Genomic DNA, 20,034 nt, shown 5'->3' with positions numbered 1-20,034 from the left:
ACACGCACACCAGCCTGCACCTTTCTCCCCCGCAATCCAGACACACTCCCATGCTTTCACGCACCTCTTCTGCTCAACACACGAGGAGCTAAAAATAGACGACAGTAGGACTAAGGGGCTGGAAGGAGGAGTGGAAGGGGAGGAAAAATGAGCATGGAAGTCAAAAGAAAAACAAAGCTTAATAAAGAGAGAGGAGGACGAGCTGGAGGAGAAAGATACGCAAAGCAGCAAGAAGCTAAGAGCTAAAATATGAGTACAGTGTGCTGTCCCGTGGTCTGCAAGCTCTGCACATGTTAGCCCTGTTAGCCGTCCATATGATGCTTCCCTGCTTAGCATCCGCTCAAGGTCAGGTGTTCAGCAGCTGACACACACCTGACAACAATAAAACACCAAAAAACTGCAGTACAGTCTGATACCTAAGGCCAGGGAAGGAAAAAATGGACAACAACAACAATCAACAATGATAAAAACGATAAAGAACACATTACTGATAGTATACTTTGCTTAGATGATCTCGTAATCATTTGTATTTGTTTGTATTGCAGGGTTTTCCTTCATATAGGAATTTTCCCACTTATAAATCATGATGAAGGAAAAAAACAACTGAAACAAATAGAGACCACACAACAATCAGCAATCCAAACTCAATATAAAATCCATCTTTACCCTGTTCTTTGTCCTCATCATTTCAGCAGGTGTTTGTGGGGGTCCAGTAAGTGCATTTCACTATTCTCAATGGTAGATTTTTAAAACCAACGGGGTTCGCATTAAATCTAAAAAAAAACAGTGCAGTCTGTCCAGATCAATTTGGCTGTCAACATTAAGCACCTCCAGCATCCAAAAAAACAAACAAACCCAAAAACCCAAAACCAAAAAAACCAAGTTTTCCAGCCTCAGGTCATTCACTTGGCTCCCAGTCCAGACGTTTTTGCTGTAAAGCTTTCCTTGTGACACCCATTCAGAGCAGTCCCTTATCATCCTTCTCATCTCTGCTGCCCTGCCTCTCCAGGTTACAAAGAAACTCAGACTTACCATTAACTGCTTTGAGTATGATACCAATTTCTCCACTTTTATCGACCCCTGGGCTCTATTCTACATTTTTGATGTAGTTGTTAACTCACTGAGCTACACTGTTAGCACCAGTGTTGGTCAAGTTACTTGAAAAAAGTAATCAGTAACTAATTACTGATTACTTCCCAAAAAAAGTAATCCCGTTACTTTACTGATTACTTATTTTCAAAAGTATTTAATTACTTAGTTACTTTTTAAAAACACGATTTACAACCTGAAGAGGTGATAAAGCGATTCTCAGCCCAATTCTACTTTTTCTGCATAATCCATCATACAAAATGTAATCAAATGGAAAAGTCTCTTTTTAAAACTTGTTTTATTAGTTTTAATCTTTTAACTTTATGCATCAAGCAAAAATTTAATTATATGCAACATTCTCTGACTGGAAGAAATTAGTTTAACATTTAAACCTATTTTCTGCACATTCCAGCACATAAAATAAAATATTTTTTGTTTTTACACTCAGCCTTTCAAGTAGATGCAAGTAAAACACAGCAGAAAATAAATAAAATCAAAGACTCAGCGGTCCTTTTGCTCTATTTTCACCTGTAAAGTAGGAGTGGGGTAGGTGGAGGTTTACCCTGGTGCAGGTGTGCTGCGGTCAGTTAAAGAATCCGCTAGTTTCTGTGTGAATTTCCCATTACGTCGTAGCGCACTCGGTGCTTGTTTGGGGGGGGGTTCGGTGTAAAAATAAGTTTTCTTCCCACGCACAACGGACACTAATGTTTTTGTCACTTTTTATGGAATCAAACTTAAAGTAAGGTCAGTACTTCCACGCTTTAAACGCTGCATGCTCATACTCTCTCCCACAATCGATATATGATCCATTGTTGATCTCTGGTTAGCACCCAAGTTTGTTAGGTTTAACTACTTCATCGTTTTGTTTTGTTTTTTTTTCTTTCTTCTTGCTCATCTTGCCATGAGCCATTCCATACCAGACAAAACCCAGTATTGCTGTAGGAAGCTCGAGTTAATTGTGAAATTAACAGGTAATCATGCTAGTGCTTAGGGCAGCTTATTTCTTTAAAAGAAAGACCACCACTGCCATAGTCTTTGCTGGTAAGCACTTGTGTAGCCAGTAGATTTCAAGGCCAAGATTTTCATTTTTGTCCACTAGTCATTGTTCAGGAATCCAGATACATTAAACAGAAAAAACAAATAAAATCTAAATCGACAAGCTAAGGGTTTCAAGATTTCATTTCAGCAGATTTGGTATTTATTTATTTATTGTCATTGTCAAGAACAATGAAATTGCGTTTGGGGCTTCCATACAACCCAAAAAAAAGAAGAAAATAATAAATACCCCTTAAAACCCAAGTGTACATATTTAACCCAGTGTGACTCCAATGCAATAAGACAATCCTTAGCAAGCCCAGCTTTTTGTAATCTCTGCACAGAATCTTCACCTACACGCAGCCAAAGCCTGCTCAAACATGACTGGCCAACAGCACTAGGAATATAAACTGACTAGAGACAAAAAGTTTCTGGTACCAAACATTGTGAGCTGTGATACATATTCATATGCAAAATCTGTTTACAGAGATTATCTAACTATCTAACCAAAAGGTGTCCAAAGGGAAAAGAGCTAACTGATAAAAGCACAAGGCAAGAGAAGAATATCTACACATTAGTGCAAAAACAAAAATAGATTCAACAAAAACCAGAACAGCACTGAAATGCTTTAATCTGACTTTCTTAACCTTCTGGGATTGGCTATGTAAGTATTTCAGTTTCTGCCTTCAAGAAGTCTGAACAGCATAAACCTATGGCACGGATGTGTATACAGTCACACAGAAAAAAGGAGAAAGATATGCTAGGATGACAAGACAGCAGGAGAGGAAAGAGAAAAAGGCATGATGACAATGTGATGAATCACAAACGAGCACCCAGACAAAGAAAAGCAATGAGATGCACGACTTGACATGAACACAAATGGGCGCAGGTAGAAGCCAGAGAGTGTCAGAGTCAGGTGTAAACAAATACAAATAATTATAAAGACACAAAGACAAAGAGGCAGGGAGACAGGTCATTATGTGGGTCAAGCAGACACATTCAGGCAGACAGGTAGTTAGAAGTGATTGCTTGGCTCCCCACAGGAGGCTGGTGCGGCAGGTCTGAGGATCACTTTGAGTCTACACTGCACACATAATTGTGTCACACAAAGTGTGCCCTTTTGCTTGGAGCAAACTTTCAACTATTTTGCCCACCTAGCCTAGGCAAATGAGACTGAAACATGCTTAAATACAATCCAGTAACACCATTATGAACCATGCATGCACTAGTCATATATGCTGGGCAGCCACTTTGTTGGCACATGTACACGGCTAAAAATGCTAACGCAAGCAAAGTTATGCCTATTTCTCTTTACGACCTTTCCTCCAAATTCCATTCACAACAACATAATAAACTGCTACTTATAACCCATTTAGTCAACGTATCTGCTTGTGCTGCATTCCAATTTATTGTTGCAATATTAAATAGTTTCTTGCGATCTAAAATAAACAAATACTTATAACTTATGTTATCCCTTGTTGTGATCTGATGTCCACATTACTGTTATCAAGATAAATAGTCTTTGAAAAAAATGCTAAAACCACTATTTCACTATTTAAACTGAAATAGATTATTTACCATAAGGTCTTTTACTTACTATATGAAATGAAAAATACAATAAAAACATGTCACGCTATAATACGGTGACACTGTTTCTGTGACGCGCTGTAACAACAACTCGTTGTCTGCCAGTATACGTCACGTTGCCTTTCGTAACATCCTCCTGATTAAAATCATCTGCCAGTGAACCTGAGTGCTGCTAAACCCAATTATTTGTTTTCCAAACGTAGTTAACTCCATCAGTGATTGGATTCTACTCACTATAATTTATGGAACTAATGCAAAATATGATGAGTTTATTGGGCCCTTGTGGAGTGCTAACCAACCCTCATATGGAGGAAATTCATTGGACCTCATTGTGAAAGTAACAGGGTAAATTTCTAACTATAATTTCTCCTTCCGTCAATACCCCGCTTTCAGTTAACGTGGATGAACACCAAGTACAGATAGGGTTAGAGAACAAAAGATGGAACCAGCAAGGACACGCAACAAAGCACAAAGAGATACACATAAACATAGGCTGGAAAGTGAACACACTGAGAAAATTAAGAGCTGGCACATAGTATGTGTAAATGTCAAATCATGTGCCAAAAAAAGGCAAAGAATAAATGAGCCTCAGCAGTACATAAGAGAATAAGAAAATTAACACAATGGGAACAATAAGTCCTTCCTAATTTTTACATACTATATTTAGAGTCCCATTATGCAGCAAATTTCAAAACCTGCATATTTTTTATATTACATTAATAACAATGTATTTTCTTTTTTAAGCTATCTATAATCTTTCCATTCTTAAACTGTTCTTGTCTAATTCACTGAGTTTTAACAAGTCTAAATAAAATATAAATCCTCTGCATGTGTTTCCCTCCCTTTCAGTGGGCTCCAGTACAATCCTGGAATGCTGTCCTGCTTGTGTAATGAATTCCCACCCAACATCCAGTCCAAAAGCTATCAATATGTTGGCACAAGGATCCGTTGCTCAGATTCCACTCATGCCATTCATTTTAACGGAACTACAGCATGGCTAATGCATTATTTTGCAAGAGCTCTTTTTGAGCAGGCACTCCTTTCCAACTATTTACCTAGCAAGTGCAGGAACACAGAAAATGCTTACAGGCAACACTAGAGATAATAGAAAGGGAAAAGGTGGGTGACAAAAAAGAAGGTCAGAGGGGAAAAGAGGAAGGCAGGGAAGGGCAAGGTTAACATCTTGTCACCACCTGAGACCAAGTTTGCTGCCCTGCAGGTCCTTGCCTTTATATAAGAACAGCAGACAGAGTTGTGGTCAAAAAATAATAAATAAAATTACATAAGCTAATACACTGCTCTCAGCGCACAAGAAGGGTAGTCATGTACAAATAAGGCCACTTAAAAATGCCACCCCCACCCAGCTAATAGGTTCTAGGAGTACCCCCCACCCCCTTCTCCTGGGGTGCATCTGCTTTCCAGTATTCCTGTGTTCGTTTATCTCAGAAGTCAGAGGTGGGAGTGATATCACTCCCAAGTTGAGCATATTCCAGCCGTAAAGTCGATAAAAGCAAGGCGAAAATTGGATTTCTTTTGCTCCTTATCAAGTTAGAGACATTCATGCATGACTAGCAATAGAGCACAGTGCTTATTTTTTTGCACCACTGCAGCATGCTGACAGACAGAGCCTGCTCAATGCTCTGTGTGTGGTTTATTTAGCCAGTGACGGATAGACAACAAAGGCAGCACAGACTACAAGTTTTACAGTTTTACTATCGTTTACATGAGCAGCCGCCATATTGGATTGTTAAGCATTGCTAAGTCAGGACTGGTGGGACTGCTCTGACTTTTCAATTTGGAAGTCAAACTTGAGGGGGCTTTCCAGTTAAGAATTCCATCTGGAAACTCTGAAATACTGACTTCCAAGTTCAGTTGCAATTTTTTGGTACAAACCTTTTGTTATTTCTTGCTGAACCCCTCATTTCTTTATATTTTGCTTTCAAGGAGCCAGACTTTCTTCTAATTTTCTTTGAAGGTGGTGTTGAGCACAAGTTCTCAAGGCTTTTTTAAGGACTTTCAAAGTTTTGTTTGGACAATGGCTATTTTTTCCACTAGTTTTCAGACTAGTACTTGTACCTGATCATTTTACCATGATTTCTTTTTGTGGGGCTCAGGGGGTAGAGCAGGTTGTCGGAAGGTCTGTGGTTCACTTCCCGGTTCCTGTAGTGTGCATTAACCCCAAAACTCAAGTTTGATCAGAATGATTGTGCGTGTGTGACGCTAGACAAGACACAAGTCACCCCTGAAGCTTCCACACAAGCTCACACAGATGGACTACCACAAACACATCATGGTGCTCTGACAACCTGAAACTTAAATGCAAGCTGAATATATATATCAGAGCAGATGTCCAGATCTACACACTAGCAGAAGTCCTAAAAACTCAAATAAAAAGCTCGCAAATCAAACAGTCTATGTCGTTTAATATAATACATTTCTGGCTGTATATAGGCACAAAACATAATCATGTTTTCCTCGTCTTAATGTTTTTGATCTTTTCAGTCATTTTTGAAAACAACACAGCTAATATCTTAAAGGATTATTCCCTTTTCAAAATGACTGATATGTAGTTACAGGCTCTAGACACTATGCTTCTCTGTTACTGAAGGCATCTAATGGGGCCATTAACAAACCACTAATTTGTTCTGAAAAAAGATAGGTGTGTACACACACATAACACAGAGTGTTATCATCTTGTGCAATCTACATGGCAACAGTGGTTATTATCACAAGTTTGAAGCACATGAGAGAAAAACTTATGACACAAGGCCACTGCTGGCCTCTGGGGTGTACTTTGAGTTGCTAAAATTTAACCAGGACTGAAGCAAAAAAGAAGAAAACAGTAACACATATTGTCTGGAAGTACAAACCAAAACCAAAAAAACACATAACATCTATGAACTAAATGTTTCCGATCTGAAGATATAATCTCTTGTATTGCACTATGAAATCTAAAGTGACACCAATGAAAGGACAAAACTGTTAAAAGTTAACAGTCTATCTCAGTAACTGTATAAGAAATCCTCAGAGGGGATATCTCACTGATGAGCCAAAATAATACAGGTGCTTCAGACTGAGTGACTGTGTTTAAGGACTGCTTTTCTAATCACTGAACAACCTGAATTGAAAGTGTTTTCTACTCATCAGTAATATGTTTGCGAGGCATTACCTTTGTAATGAGTGTGCGGTACTCTTCTACCAGGTGGTCATTGTTATGACAGCCTGCCAGGAGCTGCCAAACCTCCCCACGGAGTGCCTCAGGAATGCCGCTCCGCACCAAAGCTGGCAGCTGTCTGGGACGCACTGATAAGTTCATGTGCCTACAATGGGGAAAGAAAAGATCAGTTTACCAAATATATACTAAAATAAAATGATGTTTATTTAATTATAATGTTTTTAATGAGCCATTATCATCCCTATTGATGACTGGCAGAGCCAAGACCAAGATGACAAGTGGGGCTTGATACCACAAGAAAAATGATTTATATGCAATCACACCTCGCCTAATCAATCAATACACTCGACCAAGAACTCAACAATCACTCTTTCAGAATGCAACATATGAGCACCTTTTGTACAGCAAACGCATGACAACTTATTTATCTATTAAATTATTTTTTAATGTGTTTTATTTTATCCCCATCTTACTTTCAGCAGCAACAAAACAACAGCTAATAAAAAGCAATAGCCCAACAGGAAAAAGCAGGAAAAACACATAAAAACTAATTTCAATGTTTTCTTTCCTTCTTTCCTTTCACTTTTAAATCTTAAGCCTGCTGAGAGTGTTATACCCTGCACGCAGATTTAAATGAACTCAGGGATCTGCAAGCCCATTAGTGTTAAGAGATACAGAGGAGAGGTAGACACGCGCGCACATGCACACGCAAAAGAAGGAGAAGGCAAACTGGAGGTACCTTGGCACTAACTATCGCCTGACTGAAGCAGACAGAAAAATCCCTGAATCCCTGATGATTCTCTCACCCCCCCCCCCCCCCCCCCCCCCTTTCTTAATTCATGCCCCCTCTATTTTTCTGGGTTTGTTTTGTTTATCTGTCCCGGGCGTCGTCAGGTTATGCAATACGTGGCATTTCTACCGAGACCAAGATGGGAAACTGCGTACATGTGTGTGCATGCATGTGAGAGTGCATGTGATGTAAGTAATGCCAGGCCTGGTCCTCAGGGCATAAGATTGTAAAGGGCTTTCTGTTATTTGCTTTTCTGTGCCCCATTCAACAATGCCACAATACATACACACAAAAAAAAATCACAGAAGCACACAAAGAAAGCCTAGTGTTATGACTTGCTAGTCTTATGATTCCTTTCTTTATTTAGCCATTGTTATTATTAGCAAAGAGAGATAAACATTAAAAAAAAAAAGAAAGAATTAATCGCTTTAATGATCATATCATCATTGGGTCCTTCTCTGAAGGTGTTTTAAAAGCCAAATCTAGTACAATAGGATAACATCATCATACTATGTATATACTGTAACAATTTAAAGTATATTTCAGCGTTGCACTGAAAAACAAACAACAACAGACAGGGACAAAGACAGCTGAATATTAGAGCTTGTTTGCGTGTTAATTTACAGCTAATTAAAGCTCGTGCAGTTTCTATTCTGCTCATCACAAGCTTTTGATTAAAAACTAATTCCACACTGGAAGAAGGAAATCATCTTAATAAGCTGCTTATCAACAACTGCTACCCGCTGTTCTTTCCTTCACATGGATTACACTGCATCTGTGTACAATGACTTCAATGGCGACGGAAGTGGAGCACGAAGAGGAAAACACCTTACCACTTGGATAACAAATCTCCCCACGTCTCCAGGATCTTCTCTGCACACTCCTTTGAAACATCACCGGAACCGCTAAGTAAAGGCTCGTCATTATCTGTGAAGAGGGGCGGGGGGCAATCAATTTTTTTCAAAGCAACAATCCATGACCATACCTTTTTAAACATTTAACTCTGTCAACAGTTAATCTTTACTCCTGCATGTACAAATGAAATCATAAAAAAACAAACAGCAAAAATTTGATATTTGTTTAAACCCTACTTTGATGTTAATATGCAGCAACTGAGAAATGGGATGTGCTCATTTTAAACTTAATCTCAGTAAGACTGTTCATAAAAAAATAAAAAAATAAATAAATGGGGATGCATGCATTTTACCACTCGTTGCATCATCTCTTCTTTTAAAAGGCAGTTTGATGAACAATGCATAATGTTCCCCATTCTTACTAAGTGTATGACTTCAGTGGCTCAACACTTCAGAGCCTCCTTTTTCAACTTTTCTTTGAGTAATGATGTCAAAAAAGGTTTCTATGTGTGACAGATCTGGACTGCATGCAGATCAGTTTATCACCAGATGGGAGCACATGTTACTCCAAACCTGTACGTTTAGTTCAACATTAATGGTACCATAACAGAGGCTACCCTTAGTACTGTGTGCTAATAACAAGGCAAAAGATCCCTCTCCTCTTTAGTTTGGAGGAAAATGTGTCCACGACTGCCAAGAAGTATTTCAAATTTTGACATGATAGACAATTTTTCACTTTGCAAAACTGCATATTGCAGTAAACAAGGCCCAAAGAAAGCAGCAGCAGTATTTTAACTAAGATGTTACTTTTACAATATTTTTGCAACATGTAGCTGGTATCAAGATCAAAAAAAGGATAAATTGAAAAATGTAACAAATGAACCAGTGCTAAGTTGTGTTAATGAGCTTTTTCAAGATTGCACCAAAACGTGTATAGCTTCTAAACAAAAAGCACTTTGTTTAAAAGGGTAAATGTTACAATTATGTCTCCTTCGCAATCACTATTTCAAGGGGCCACGCCTTTGCTGTTTTGGTACAATAGGACTAGTAATAGGAATGATCTCCCAAGGACCTTAGACAAGAATCAACTATGGCTGTCTTTAAATTTAAGCTGAAGACACAAAATTCTTGTCAAACCTTTGGAAACTGCTAACCTCTGGCAGGGATGGGTACCAGTATGGCACCGGTTCTGACATAAACGGTAGTAACCAGACCGAAAAGTAGCGCACATGTCGGTGCTTTATTTTCCTGAGATGTCTTACACTTTGGATTCTAGCCAATCATTTTACCTTCCCAAGGATAGTAGGCGGGCCCAGGTACGTACGTTCTTTTAGAGCAGAGCTACAGATTAAAAATGCCCAAGGCGAAGCGGTCAAAAGCGGGGGTTTTTTTAAAGCAGAGAAATGCACCGTATTTGATAGCTTTCTGCAAGACCTCACGCTGTGCACATCTACTGCGGGTGTGGTGCCTGTTATCGGACCCGGAGTTAGCAACATCCCCCAAAAACACGAAGAGGAGAGTCCTGGCCCCTAGCCCTGCCAGTGTAGCAGAAATGATGACGGATGATGATGCAGCAGCAGCTGTTCTTCTCTGCGTGAGTAGTTTGATGTTGTTCGTGTGTAATTTATGTTGAGTAGGCTAACCACGTTATTACATTAATGCATGTAAGGTGAACTAGCAAACACCTCGTAGTTACATGCGGCTGTCCTCTTGTTTGATGGCAGATACTCCCTTCACCCTGGCCAAAAAGGCTAAAATGACCAAAGAAAAAGTGGAAAACAGCTGAACATGAGAGGTTTTGGACAAAGTTTGTGTTCTCCATTCTTTAAGCACCGGTTTGAGCACCGTTTAAGCACCGGCACCGTTTCAAAAGTACCGGTTTGGCACCGGTATCGGATAAAACCTAGACGATACCCATCCCTAATCTCTGGACATTTGGTTGAAACACGGGTTGTTGCTGTGTTGTTTTATGTAAATTTGAGGAACCCCTCTTTTAGCTATTTTTGAATTGTAAAGCATTTTCAATGTGCTGTATAAATAAAATGTACTTACTTTTAGACTACAAAAGTGAATAACAAAAAAGTAGCTGAAAAAGTACGGCAGCATTACAAGTACCTTCCTCTTCATCGTCCTCGGGTGGGGAAGGGACCATCCCGCCAGGCCCAGTTGGCAGGATACTGGGACTGGCTGTGGTCTTCCTTTTTTCTCTCTCGGTTTCACTTTCCAAACTCACCACCTCATACAGTGTGTCAGAGGCAGGGCTCTTACGCTCTTTACGCTCCATCTGAAAAGAGAAGATGTGTTTGACCACAGGAAAAAGTCCTAAGGTTTACCTTTCCCTTAAATCCAAACGTCTGACTCTAACAACTATCATTAACAAATTAAAACTTTCACAAAAAGTTTTCAAGGGCGTATGTGTGAGTTTTCAACATGGAGTAAAAATGTGAGGATATCATCCCCTGAATAGCTGATAAAACATTTGTTACTTCTTTTCTTTGTTCATATACCACTTAGTAAAAGGCACAAAATATTGCATTCTACCACTGCAGGTCACAGCTAATATCTGGTCACAGAGACCATCGGCTGAATTAATTTAAATGCAGATTGCTTCATGATTTGACAAACCTGTCGCAGTTTAAGGTAGAAAGTCTCGGTGTAGCTGCGCTTGCTGAAGGGCCAGAACAGCCTGTCGTTTGGGGAGCACACTCTGACCCTCGTCTCCAGAAGAAAACGAACGGGCTCTTCCACCTCTGTAATCACCAGGTCCACTGCTGTTGTCATGTACATGAATTTATCTGAAGGGGGGAAAAAAAGACAGAAGTTACAATATTATCTGTACTTACTGACCGAATTTTCCATCTACAAGTAATTAATATATTAAAAACAACTGTTATCGTTATCATTCCTTTTTACAATGTCCATTTATTATATCCTTTATTTCTCTACAGCTTGGCTTGGGCAAAGTTCTGTTAATAACCACCACACTCAAATACTTCTGTCACATACTGCCGTGAAATATGAGTGAATAACCAGCCAGCAATCCAATAAACTAAGGAAATAATCACTAATGAAAACTATTTATGTCTTATACAAATCTTAAATTGATTCTTGGCTCCTACCTTTAGGCGTTTCCTCATTCACAGCCTGGAACTGAGGCGTGTTGGGGTTCCAACTTCCTGTGATGATGTAAGACTTCCCGTCTGAGCTCTTTCCCATTGACTCCTGAGGAGGTACAAGTCTCAAGAAGTTAGCAAACACAGAACAACAAACGCATAGATACACATAGAAAAGTGAAAAAAGGGGCCCACCAGGTCTAGCAAGTGCATGTCACTGTTCTTCACATTTTTCCCAGGGCTGAGCAGGAGTCCAAAACACCTAAGGAAAGCACATATAGAGAAAGAAAAATGTGCTAGGAATATGATTACATAAGGGGGAAAGAAACGCGAGGCATACGACTATGAATCTCTCAAAAAAAAATAAAATAAAAAAATCGTTAAAAAAAAAAAAAGGTCACACATGTTACCAATAATAGCTTCCTGAAATGATCCTCTAACACAGACCAGAGCACGGAGAACGTTAAACACTCCACTAAAATCGTCACCTTCTCTAGGTTCACAAATCAAGAACAAATCATGGCGAGGATGAAAGTCTGCAAAAAGGGTAAAGAAATGTTTAAATTTCCACTGATTTATTAAAGTGTGGAAAATGAGACTAACCTCGATCACCACCTAACAACGGTTCTTGACATGGACTGACATACGGATGTGAAGGTGTTTATTACAGAGTGACTTACTTCTTAAGAATGTCTGGTCAACTTTATGGACATTTATGGCCGTTTACATGAACTTAGATTGTTTCCACATTCTTTTATCAAGTTAAGAGCCACCTCGTGTGGTTTTTTCTCCTCTTTTCTTTCTTCTTTCTTTTTTTAAAATAACTCATCTGAAACCACTCCACTTCTCTCAGTTAATTAGAAACAACTTAAAAAGAACTCTGAACAAAAAGACCTTCAATGCCTCTGAGCACGACCATCATTTATGAGAAATTTAGACATATTTGATCACTGCATGAAACTAAAATTCACAAAAACACTTAATCATGAGGACTCCAGGGCACTGCTTAGTAAAATGCTGACCTATATTCTGAAGATGTGTGTGCATGAGAGTATAAGTGTTTTAACTCTTTATCTTACCTCTCAATAGCCAGTTCTTTATTTGAGGTTTGCTGAACATAGATGACAATTTTCTTGTCCAGTCCTGCACGCAGCTTGAAGCTTTGCTTGTCCTTGTCTTTTGCCACAGCGCTGGAAAGAGAAGAAATATTTTTACAGTCTAATTAGAGTGTCTACATGCTGGAATTTCTCACTTTTCATCCCGACCAACCCCCCCCCCACTAAAAAAAACCAAAACAGAAGCCCCACTATCATCAATTTATATTGTAAATCTGCTGTATGACTTCAGATTGATGGGATTATTTACACTGTAGAGAAGGAAAAACTATTTCAAAATGTGAATGTTATTGTTACAGAATATATGTCAACATTTAAAGTGTCTTCAGAGGCTTGCTAATTTAATTTTATCAAAGAAAAAACAAAAGCAGGCCATGAGTTCCTGCATGTAGAAGCCGCTTGCTTGGAAGTTGGAACACTAAAAATAACCCAATGCTAATAAGGAGGAAATACGAGTCGGCTAAAAATATCCACGGGCATATTTTTGCTTGTTTTATTTTGTTTTCCAAATAACCTGACCCTTTGGGCTGCTTGTCATCACATAGAAGTAAGTCGGGACTATGGGAAAATAAAATAAAAACAACCTGTGAAGAAGGATTGATGAAAAAAAAAAAAAAAAAAAACACAGGAACTTTGTTGTTATATCTTGTGGTAAAAAGTGTGTTTGATTGGTTAACATCAGAGACCAAAGAATACTTTTTTCTTTTTTTTAAATAAATCAGTGCAAAGTTCCTTTCATCATTTTTACCCAAACCAATTAGGGGATGCTTCCCCTCATGGGCAGCACCCATCCCAGAAAGGTTTGGGACTTTAGTAGTAAAAAACAACAACAACAAAAAAAAGTTGATTCTTAAAATTAAGGATGTATGCTCCCATATTTATATGTGTAATATGTTGACTAAAACATTTTACACTCCAATAGACAGCTAAAATTGCACTTTTGAATTCAATGATGGATTAAAAATTAGAATGCATGATGAGTGAATGTGACTCCCACCTGAAAGTACCCTTGCCATCGTCCTCCCTAATCTCCAGGCTGACAGTAAATGTAAACAAGTCACTGTCAGGGGTGAGAGGGGGAGCCTGCTGAGACGACAGAACTGCCCTCTTAGCTGACCGCCGAAAGGCTGTGGCAAAGCTGTACAGTATCCTACTAACCTGCAGGAGCAAAGTAAATGCGCACAATGAATATCTATCCCAAAAGACAATATAAATTTAAAGGTCTTCTAACACAGACATATAATTTAAGAGTGTCAAAGAAAAAACACAGGCAAACTCAACAAAACATGGTATAAACACAAGATAACAGTTGCAAAGTAAAAAAACTGAAAGTGTTAAAGAGGAAGAATACTAACAAGCTAAAGCTTTCCAGCCAAATGATTTAGGTTTCCTGTGCTGTAACCATAGACAAGGATAGTGCAAGTGGTCGAAGTGGAATTTGTCTGGTCATAATTATGAGGAACAGAAGAGACCTTCAGCAGATTAACCATTTTGAATTGTATTTAATTTTGAACTTTGAGTGTGGGGGTGTTGTTCCTGTGTAACATAAAGCAAGCTGTACCAGAGGTTTGCCAAGTCTCAAGAGGAGCAAGAGCTAGAGACAGAGCTTGAGTCTGTCAAGTGTGAAAACACAAGGTGGTAATAATTTATTTACATCGTCTCCACTGAGGGGACTTTAAATGCACAGGTTTCACAGCGAGCAAAGTTTTTTTTTCTGTCCACTTACTACTAAAGAGACATATGTGGCTGATAATAAACAGAGCTATCCCCCCAACTAGAGGACCACTGCAGAGTGGTTTTGGATCATTTCTAATTCCGGTAAACAGCACCGCTCATGGGGGGTCAGTGACTAGAGGGGTGGGGTGGGGGAAAGTGCGGTTATCAATAAATAACAATGCTCTTCGGCTCTTTCACGAGACCAGAGTACAAAGCAGCTTCTAACCTCTGCTACAGAAAGTCTTTGTTTTATCTCTGGTACAGTACAGGGATGTTAGGAGATCGCAGGAGGTCTATTTATTGAGAAACAACACTGGACAGGATGTAAGAGATGGGGGATGAGTAGAGCTAGATGGGGGGGGGAAATTACCCCCTGTATTGGTACATGTAATACAATGGGACTGTTGTTCTGTGCTGCTTAAAACTGATCAGCTGTCAACATCTTCATTTTTCACGAAGGAACTCTCTGTAGGCAGTTGTACGCCAGAACTAATCGGGGCAGGCAGAACTTAGTTTGATACAGAGTGCTTTTCAAATAGCCCCACACAAGCCAAAATAGCATTAAGGTCTTATCAACTAATACCAGTTTTTCTCTGCAAAAGAGGCTGTCAAAAACAAAAGGGCAACTATTTCATCCTTTACTCCCAACAACTGGAGTTTCATTCAAAGAGTCCGTCCCTGATCTCAACTCAAACTTGTGAAATCGATTACATAAGAAGTTTGGATTTGATCCGTATCTAAAAAATGCAGCCTTTAAGGATCTGGTGCGTGTTAAATGTCTTGTTACACTGTTTTTATTTCCACCCGGGATGTTTTTTCACACTTGCCAGCTTTTTCTTTCTTCATGTACTTTCCGTGCACACGAAGCTTTGAGACATTCTTAAATGATGTCACGGTAAAAATCAGCTTCAGCTGCCAATTTGTGTTTCACTTGCATCAGCTTCTTAGGATCCTAGAATACTTCTGTAAAACCCATCTACTGAAGCTGAACTGATGTGAATTACATAGAAATAGATACACATCTCTGGATGAGAGAGGCAAGTTTTTGTCAACTGTTTACTGTGAAGTTGAAGCTGATGTGATGCATATGACAAGAGCAGCTTTCTCCCCAAACGAACGGGTAACCAATGGGCTGACTCGCTACAGTCTAATAATCTGAAAGGGAGGCCCAAAAAAGCAGGAGATGCTGTGGACTGGTTTGTTGCTATGGCACTTGAAGGAAGAGAAGGGTGGGTGCAAGATGAAGAGTGCCAAGAAGAGAACAGAGATGTCCAGAATATTTTTTAATTTGAGTGAGAGTATTTGCATCAGTGTTTTAGTGAGTATGTGTATTACAGATCGGAGTCTCGGAAACTGGATAACAGGATGAAGTGTCTGGGGGCTCACTGTGACACTGAAGGAGACGGCTTTCATGATGAAGAAATCAGGTCACTGAACACTGAAAGCAGAGCTTTAACCCAGTTTCATGAGCGGGTACCTTCTTCTCTTCCTTTACATTTCTGCTGAACCTACTGCATACACAGCATTACAATAATCGGCAGATACACCAATCATCTCATTACAGGCTAGGAAATTGTTTTGGGACATTTATGTGAATGTTAATTTAACACACATCACCAACCTAAGCCATGCTGCCTAAGAGCTGTGTCCTACCCCAGACTTCTTGAATTATCGCAATCATAAAAGGTTCAGAAAACTTGACTTTGACTGAATCCACAAACTCTCCACTGATTGAGTGCCCGTGGCCCACAAGACCCAAAGAAACCAACACCGGCGTCCTAATGCCACATCAGGTCACCCCCAGAGCTGCCGTGTCCACAACTCAAGTGTGTGCACATGTATTTGTACTTGAGGGGTGCAATAGTGTGAAAAGAAGAGACGGCAGTGCCATATATAAAATCAAGAAGCTTTCACTCCCCCTTTTGTTCACTAACTGAATAGCAACTACATTGCTTGCAAACTTTTTGGGGTTGGCTACTCTAGTTGTTGTTGTGACCTTAGCTTGGAAAAGAGTGCCTTATATACCACATAGTGGTATTAAGTTAGACAAAGACAGTTGCATAATCAGTGAATGCTTACCGCCTCTTGGATTTGGCAGCGAAAAACATGGATCCTGAAGATCTCAGCATTGTAGTGGCTCTCAGTGAAGGCAAAGCAGTCACTCTCCGGTGTGCCATCATGGCCTCGTACGCAGAACAAAATCTTATAGATCGGATAGTTGGCAATCTCAGTGTTGTTGTGTGGATCCAACAACCTGTTAAAACACCAATAAAATTACTGTTGTTTAAATTCTTAAAAGAAACAAGAGTGTACCAAGTTTGGACATCTGCACTAGAACTAATCCACACAACTGACCGAAAATCTATATTTTCGCCCTACCTGACAGTCCCTTCAGACACGCCTGGCACAGACAGTGTAACATCCAGGGGGAGTTGGCACTGCCCTCTGAGGATACTCATCATACGGAGGGCCTCTACCTCACTCCGGGGGGCATTGACTGAGGCACATCCTAGATATGTCAGCTGGCTGAACACGACGCTGTCCTCATCTGGGATGGGGCTGCCAGGACTACATTCTGATGATGATTCATCAGCTGCAGTTATGAGAAAAGACAGGCAGTGAAAGAAAGAAAAGGATAATATTATGACATCTATTATAATCTTTCAGCTGTACAGTTTCATGCGAGAGGAGGTTAGAAAGAAGGAATGGAAAAGTAAGAGAAGCTTAAGGAAAAAATATAACATCAATTGGCAAAATTCATGAAATTCAAGGAAACCAAGAACAAAATGACAACAGTCCTCATCCTTTAGGAAACAAAACGAATGAGGAAACAGGATGGTTTAAAACATGTGATGTAAAATTGTCGGTATAAATATGATTCAACTTCATCTCATCCTGACTTGCCTCTGTATGACCTCTCATTCAGCTCACTCTCTTGGGCTGTCTGAACAGGAAGCACCATTTCCAGCTTGGGTGGCGGTGGGGGTGCGCTCAGAGGGTCAGTGCCTGGGGCTACAGGTGACGCTGTGGTATAAAGGGCATGATCGCCCCTACCGAGATCATCCATCCTTGCTTCTGACGCAAGGCCAGCGTCAGCCATTGATGGGTCCATGAGGACATCTTCTAGCTCCCTTTGAAGCTGCTGCTCACTTCCATTGCCTACAATCTGATGCACACACATAGGTGTACACACACACACACACACACACACACACACACACACACACACACACACACACACACACACACACACACACACACACACACACAGAAATAATCATGCACCCAACCACAAAAAAAGCACAAAACAAACAAACAATTTAACCAGAATTAAGAATTATTATTGAGTTTTGCAGTTTGCAGAAACATGCAGTTGCCTTGCCCATAACAGTGACATGGAAATGTATTTTGAGCGACTGCAGCGTGTTTAAGGTATGAATCACTTGTTTCAGTTTGGCCATTAAAGATGTATCTTAGGTATATTTCAATATTAGTACATTGTATTGAGATCACTTTGGGTGGACGTATCAAGACTTTAGAGTTATGCCAACACTGATTATAAATGAAAGTATCAACTGAAACCTTGAGCTTGGCCAAACAGCACAAAGTGAGGTAAATGCCTGTTCCCTGCCTGCTGCAGCAGCATCCAAAAGCTGTATAAGAAAAGGAGATCAGCCGGTAGGGGTCACTGTTGTATTGATCATTTAAGGATAACAAAAATGATGTAAAAATATAGAACATTTTTCCAAACAGATAGAGTAAAACCTAATTTATGTCTTTGGCAGAAAAGAATGAGGTCATTTGTCCATTGCTGCTGGACTTAATTATCTTAATATATTTGCAGGATGGATACTACCACTGCCAATTATCTTAGTGACACAGGACTATTAACATGATAAAAAAAAGAAAAAGCATTCTAAACAAGCGTAAGTGTGCTATCAATTCTATATTGACGTTCACACTTCTGACGTTTTGTAACTGTGTAGCTGTAGAGGGCCTTTACAGGAAGTGCTACAAGCCTGGGCGACTGTTGCATAACTACAGCCTACAGTCTAATTCTAACATCATCAAATCCAAAGTATTAAAGAGCTGAGGCCATCGCTGGACAGACGGCAAAATTACAGAAAGCACAAATAATCACAGACAGAATCACCACTGAATCACATCACAGGAAGAATAAGGTGAATAATATTCACAAGCAAGAGAGAAGCTGAGGAAAGGAAAGAGAGCGAGAGAAGAGACTGACCTTAAAGCTGACCCCTTCCTCAGAAATCACCTGCATAACAAACAACAAGTTTAGACACTGACTCCTCTGCTGACTGGATGGGCTGACTGGAGGGAGATGTGCACAAGAGTGTGTCGGCAAAAACCAAAACATGATGTCTGGATGACCGCGTGCCAGTGGATGGAGTGATTTCGCCATTACATTGTGAGAACAGAGGATGTGTGTCACGTTCTGCTTTTTAACCATCTGACAGCAGGCAGACGATGGCAAAATACGCAGCGCAAAAACTTGATTTTATTGTCCATAAAAAAAGAGCTGTGATGCTTTTACAGACACTGGTCTTATGAATGAAATATGAAAACTCAAAAGACAGAACACGACAGAAGGTCAAAGCAGAGCAACTTTCTAGCGAATGGATATTGAACATCTATGCTCTGCTGGCGCCATCTTCTGGGAACTTTACAGAATAACTTTTCTTTACAAACAAACAGGTATCGTACATGAGTGACATACAGTAATGAAAATAGTCCGAACGTGTGAGGCCGCTTCTTAAGGCAACTCAATAAAAAGAAACATGATAACAACTAAACTGAGAGACACGTGGACAAAATGCATCCTGTGAAGAGATCGAGCAGAAGAGGCGAAGAGAGGTAATCTGAACCCATTAGGGACACACACAGGATAGTGGCTGGCAGTCACAATTATTTCCTAGAAAGTCTTTATATTGTGAAAAGAGCTACGCCCGCATCACAAAGCACCGATATTTTCCCCAGCAATGGGTCAAAGCAAGGTTATATCACCACAATACCTGGATATCTTTCAAAGTTGAGCAGTGAATTCAACCATAGAAAACAAGCTGTAAGTCAGCCTCGCTATAGCACAATATCATATTACGCATTTAAACACAAGCACCTGACTGACACAGCAGTTGGGAAACGGTCTCCCAAAGTTAAATAGCATCCAACTTAATCACACTCAGTGGCAACAATATCTGGCGGTGGATGCATGAATGACATCCTTCATTTGCAGCCTAAACAGCACAGGGAAACTTAACCAGACAATTTACCCTCAGTTTATGTGGATGTGCACAAATCACCAAGGGCTTCGTCATTAAAAGTAGCAAATACAAACACCAACTATGACCAACTACGGCAAAAAAGGCAAAGTGAGAATGAGGAAGCAAAACAATAAATGCTGGTTTATGGTTAAGAGTGTGAAATTAACAAACCCTGCTAGATGTTAAAAAAAAAGAAAAAAAAGATGGTTGTTAGTAATGAAAACAGTATGTTAGCAACATGAATCTGTATAAACTGTAATTCCTAATTTGCTTTTTTA

At 39.7% G+C, this 20,034-nt stretch overlaps 1 protein-coding gene across 2 annotated transcripts in view; it reads right to left on the bottom strand.

Moving 5' to 3' along the window:
• rabgap1 (RAB GTPase activating protein 1) overlaps positions 1-20,034 on the bottom strand; it is an 82,746-nt gene that overhangs the window by 46,995 nt on the left and 15,717 nt on the right. The window contains exons 3-14 of one of the 2 annotated variants that reach the window (XM_014409459.3): positions 18,721-18,750; positions 17,379-17,640; positions 16,854-17,067; positions 16,554-16,728; positions 13,756-13,916; positions 12,723-12,833; positions 11,839-11,905; positions 11,650-11,752; positions 11,156-11,325; positions 10,646-10,814; positions 8,510-8,603; positions 6,881-7,031 (exon numbers count right to left, since the gene is read on the bottom strand). In XM_014409459.3, the coding sequence (XP_014264945.2) occupies positions 6,881-7,031; positions 8,510-8,603; positions 10,646-10,814; positions 11,156-11,325; positions 11,650-11,752; positions 11,839-11,905; positions 12,723-12,833; positions 13,756-13,916; positions 16,554-16,728; positions 16,854-17,067; positions 17,379-17,640; positions 18,721-18,750 (1,707 nt within the window). The remainder of the gene's footprint in view (positions 1-6,880; positions 7,032-8,509; positions 8,604-10,645; positions 10,815-11,155; positions 11,326-11,649; positions 11,753-11,838; positions 11,906-12,722; positions 12,834-13,755; positions 13,917-16,553; positions 16,729-16,853; positions 17,068-17,378; positions 17,641-18,720; positions 18,751-20,034) is intronic. The other variant, XM_014409461.3, reaches the window with a different exon arrangement.

The sequence above is a fragment of the Maylandia zebra genome, linkage group LG7 (genome assembly GCF_041146795.1).
Source record: "Maylandia zebra isolate NMK-2024a linkage group LG7, Mzebra_GT3a, whole genome shotgun sequence".
Classification (NCBI taxonomy): domain Eukaryota; kingdom Metazoa; phylum Chordata; class Actinopteri; order Cichliformes; family Cichlidae; genus Maylandia; species Maylandia zebra.
This window is presented reverse-complemented; position numbering and strand designations above follow the sequence as displayed.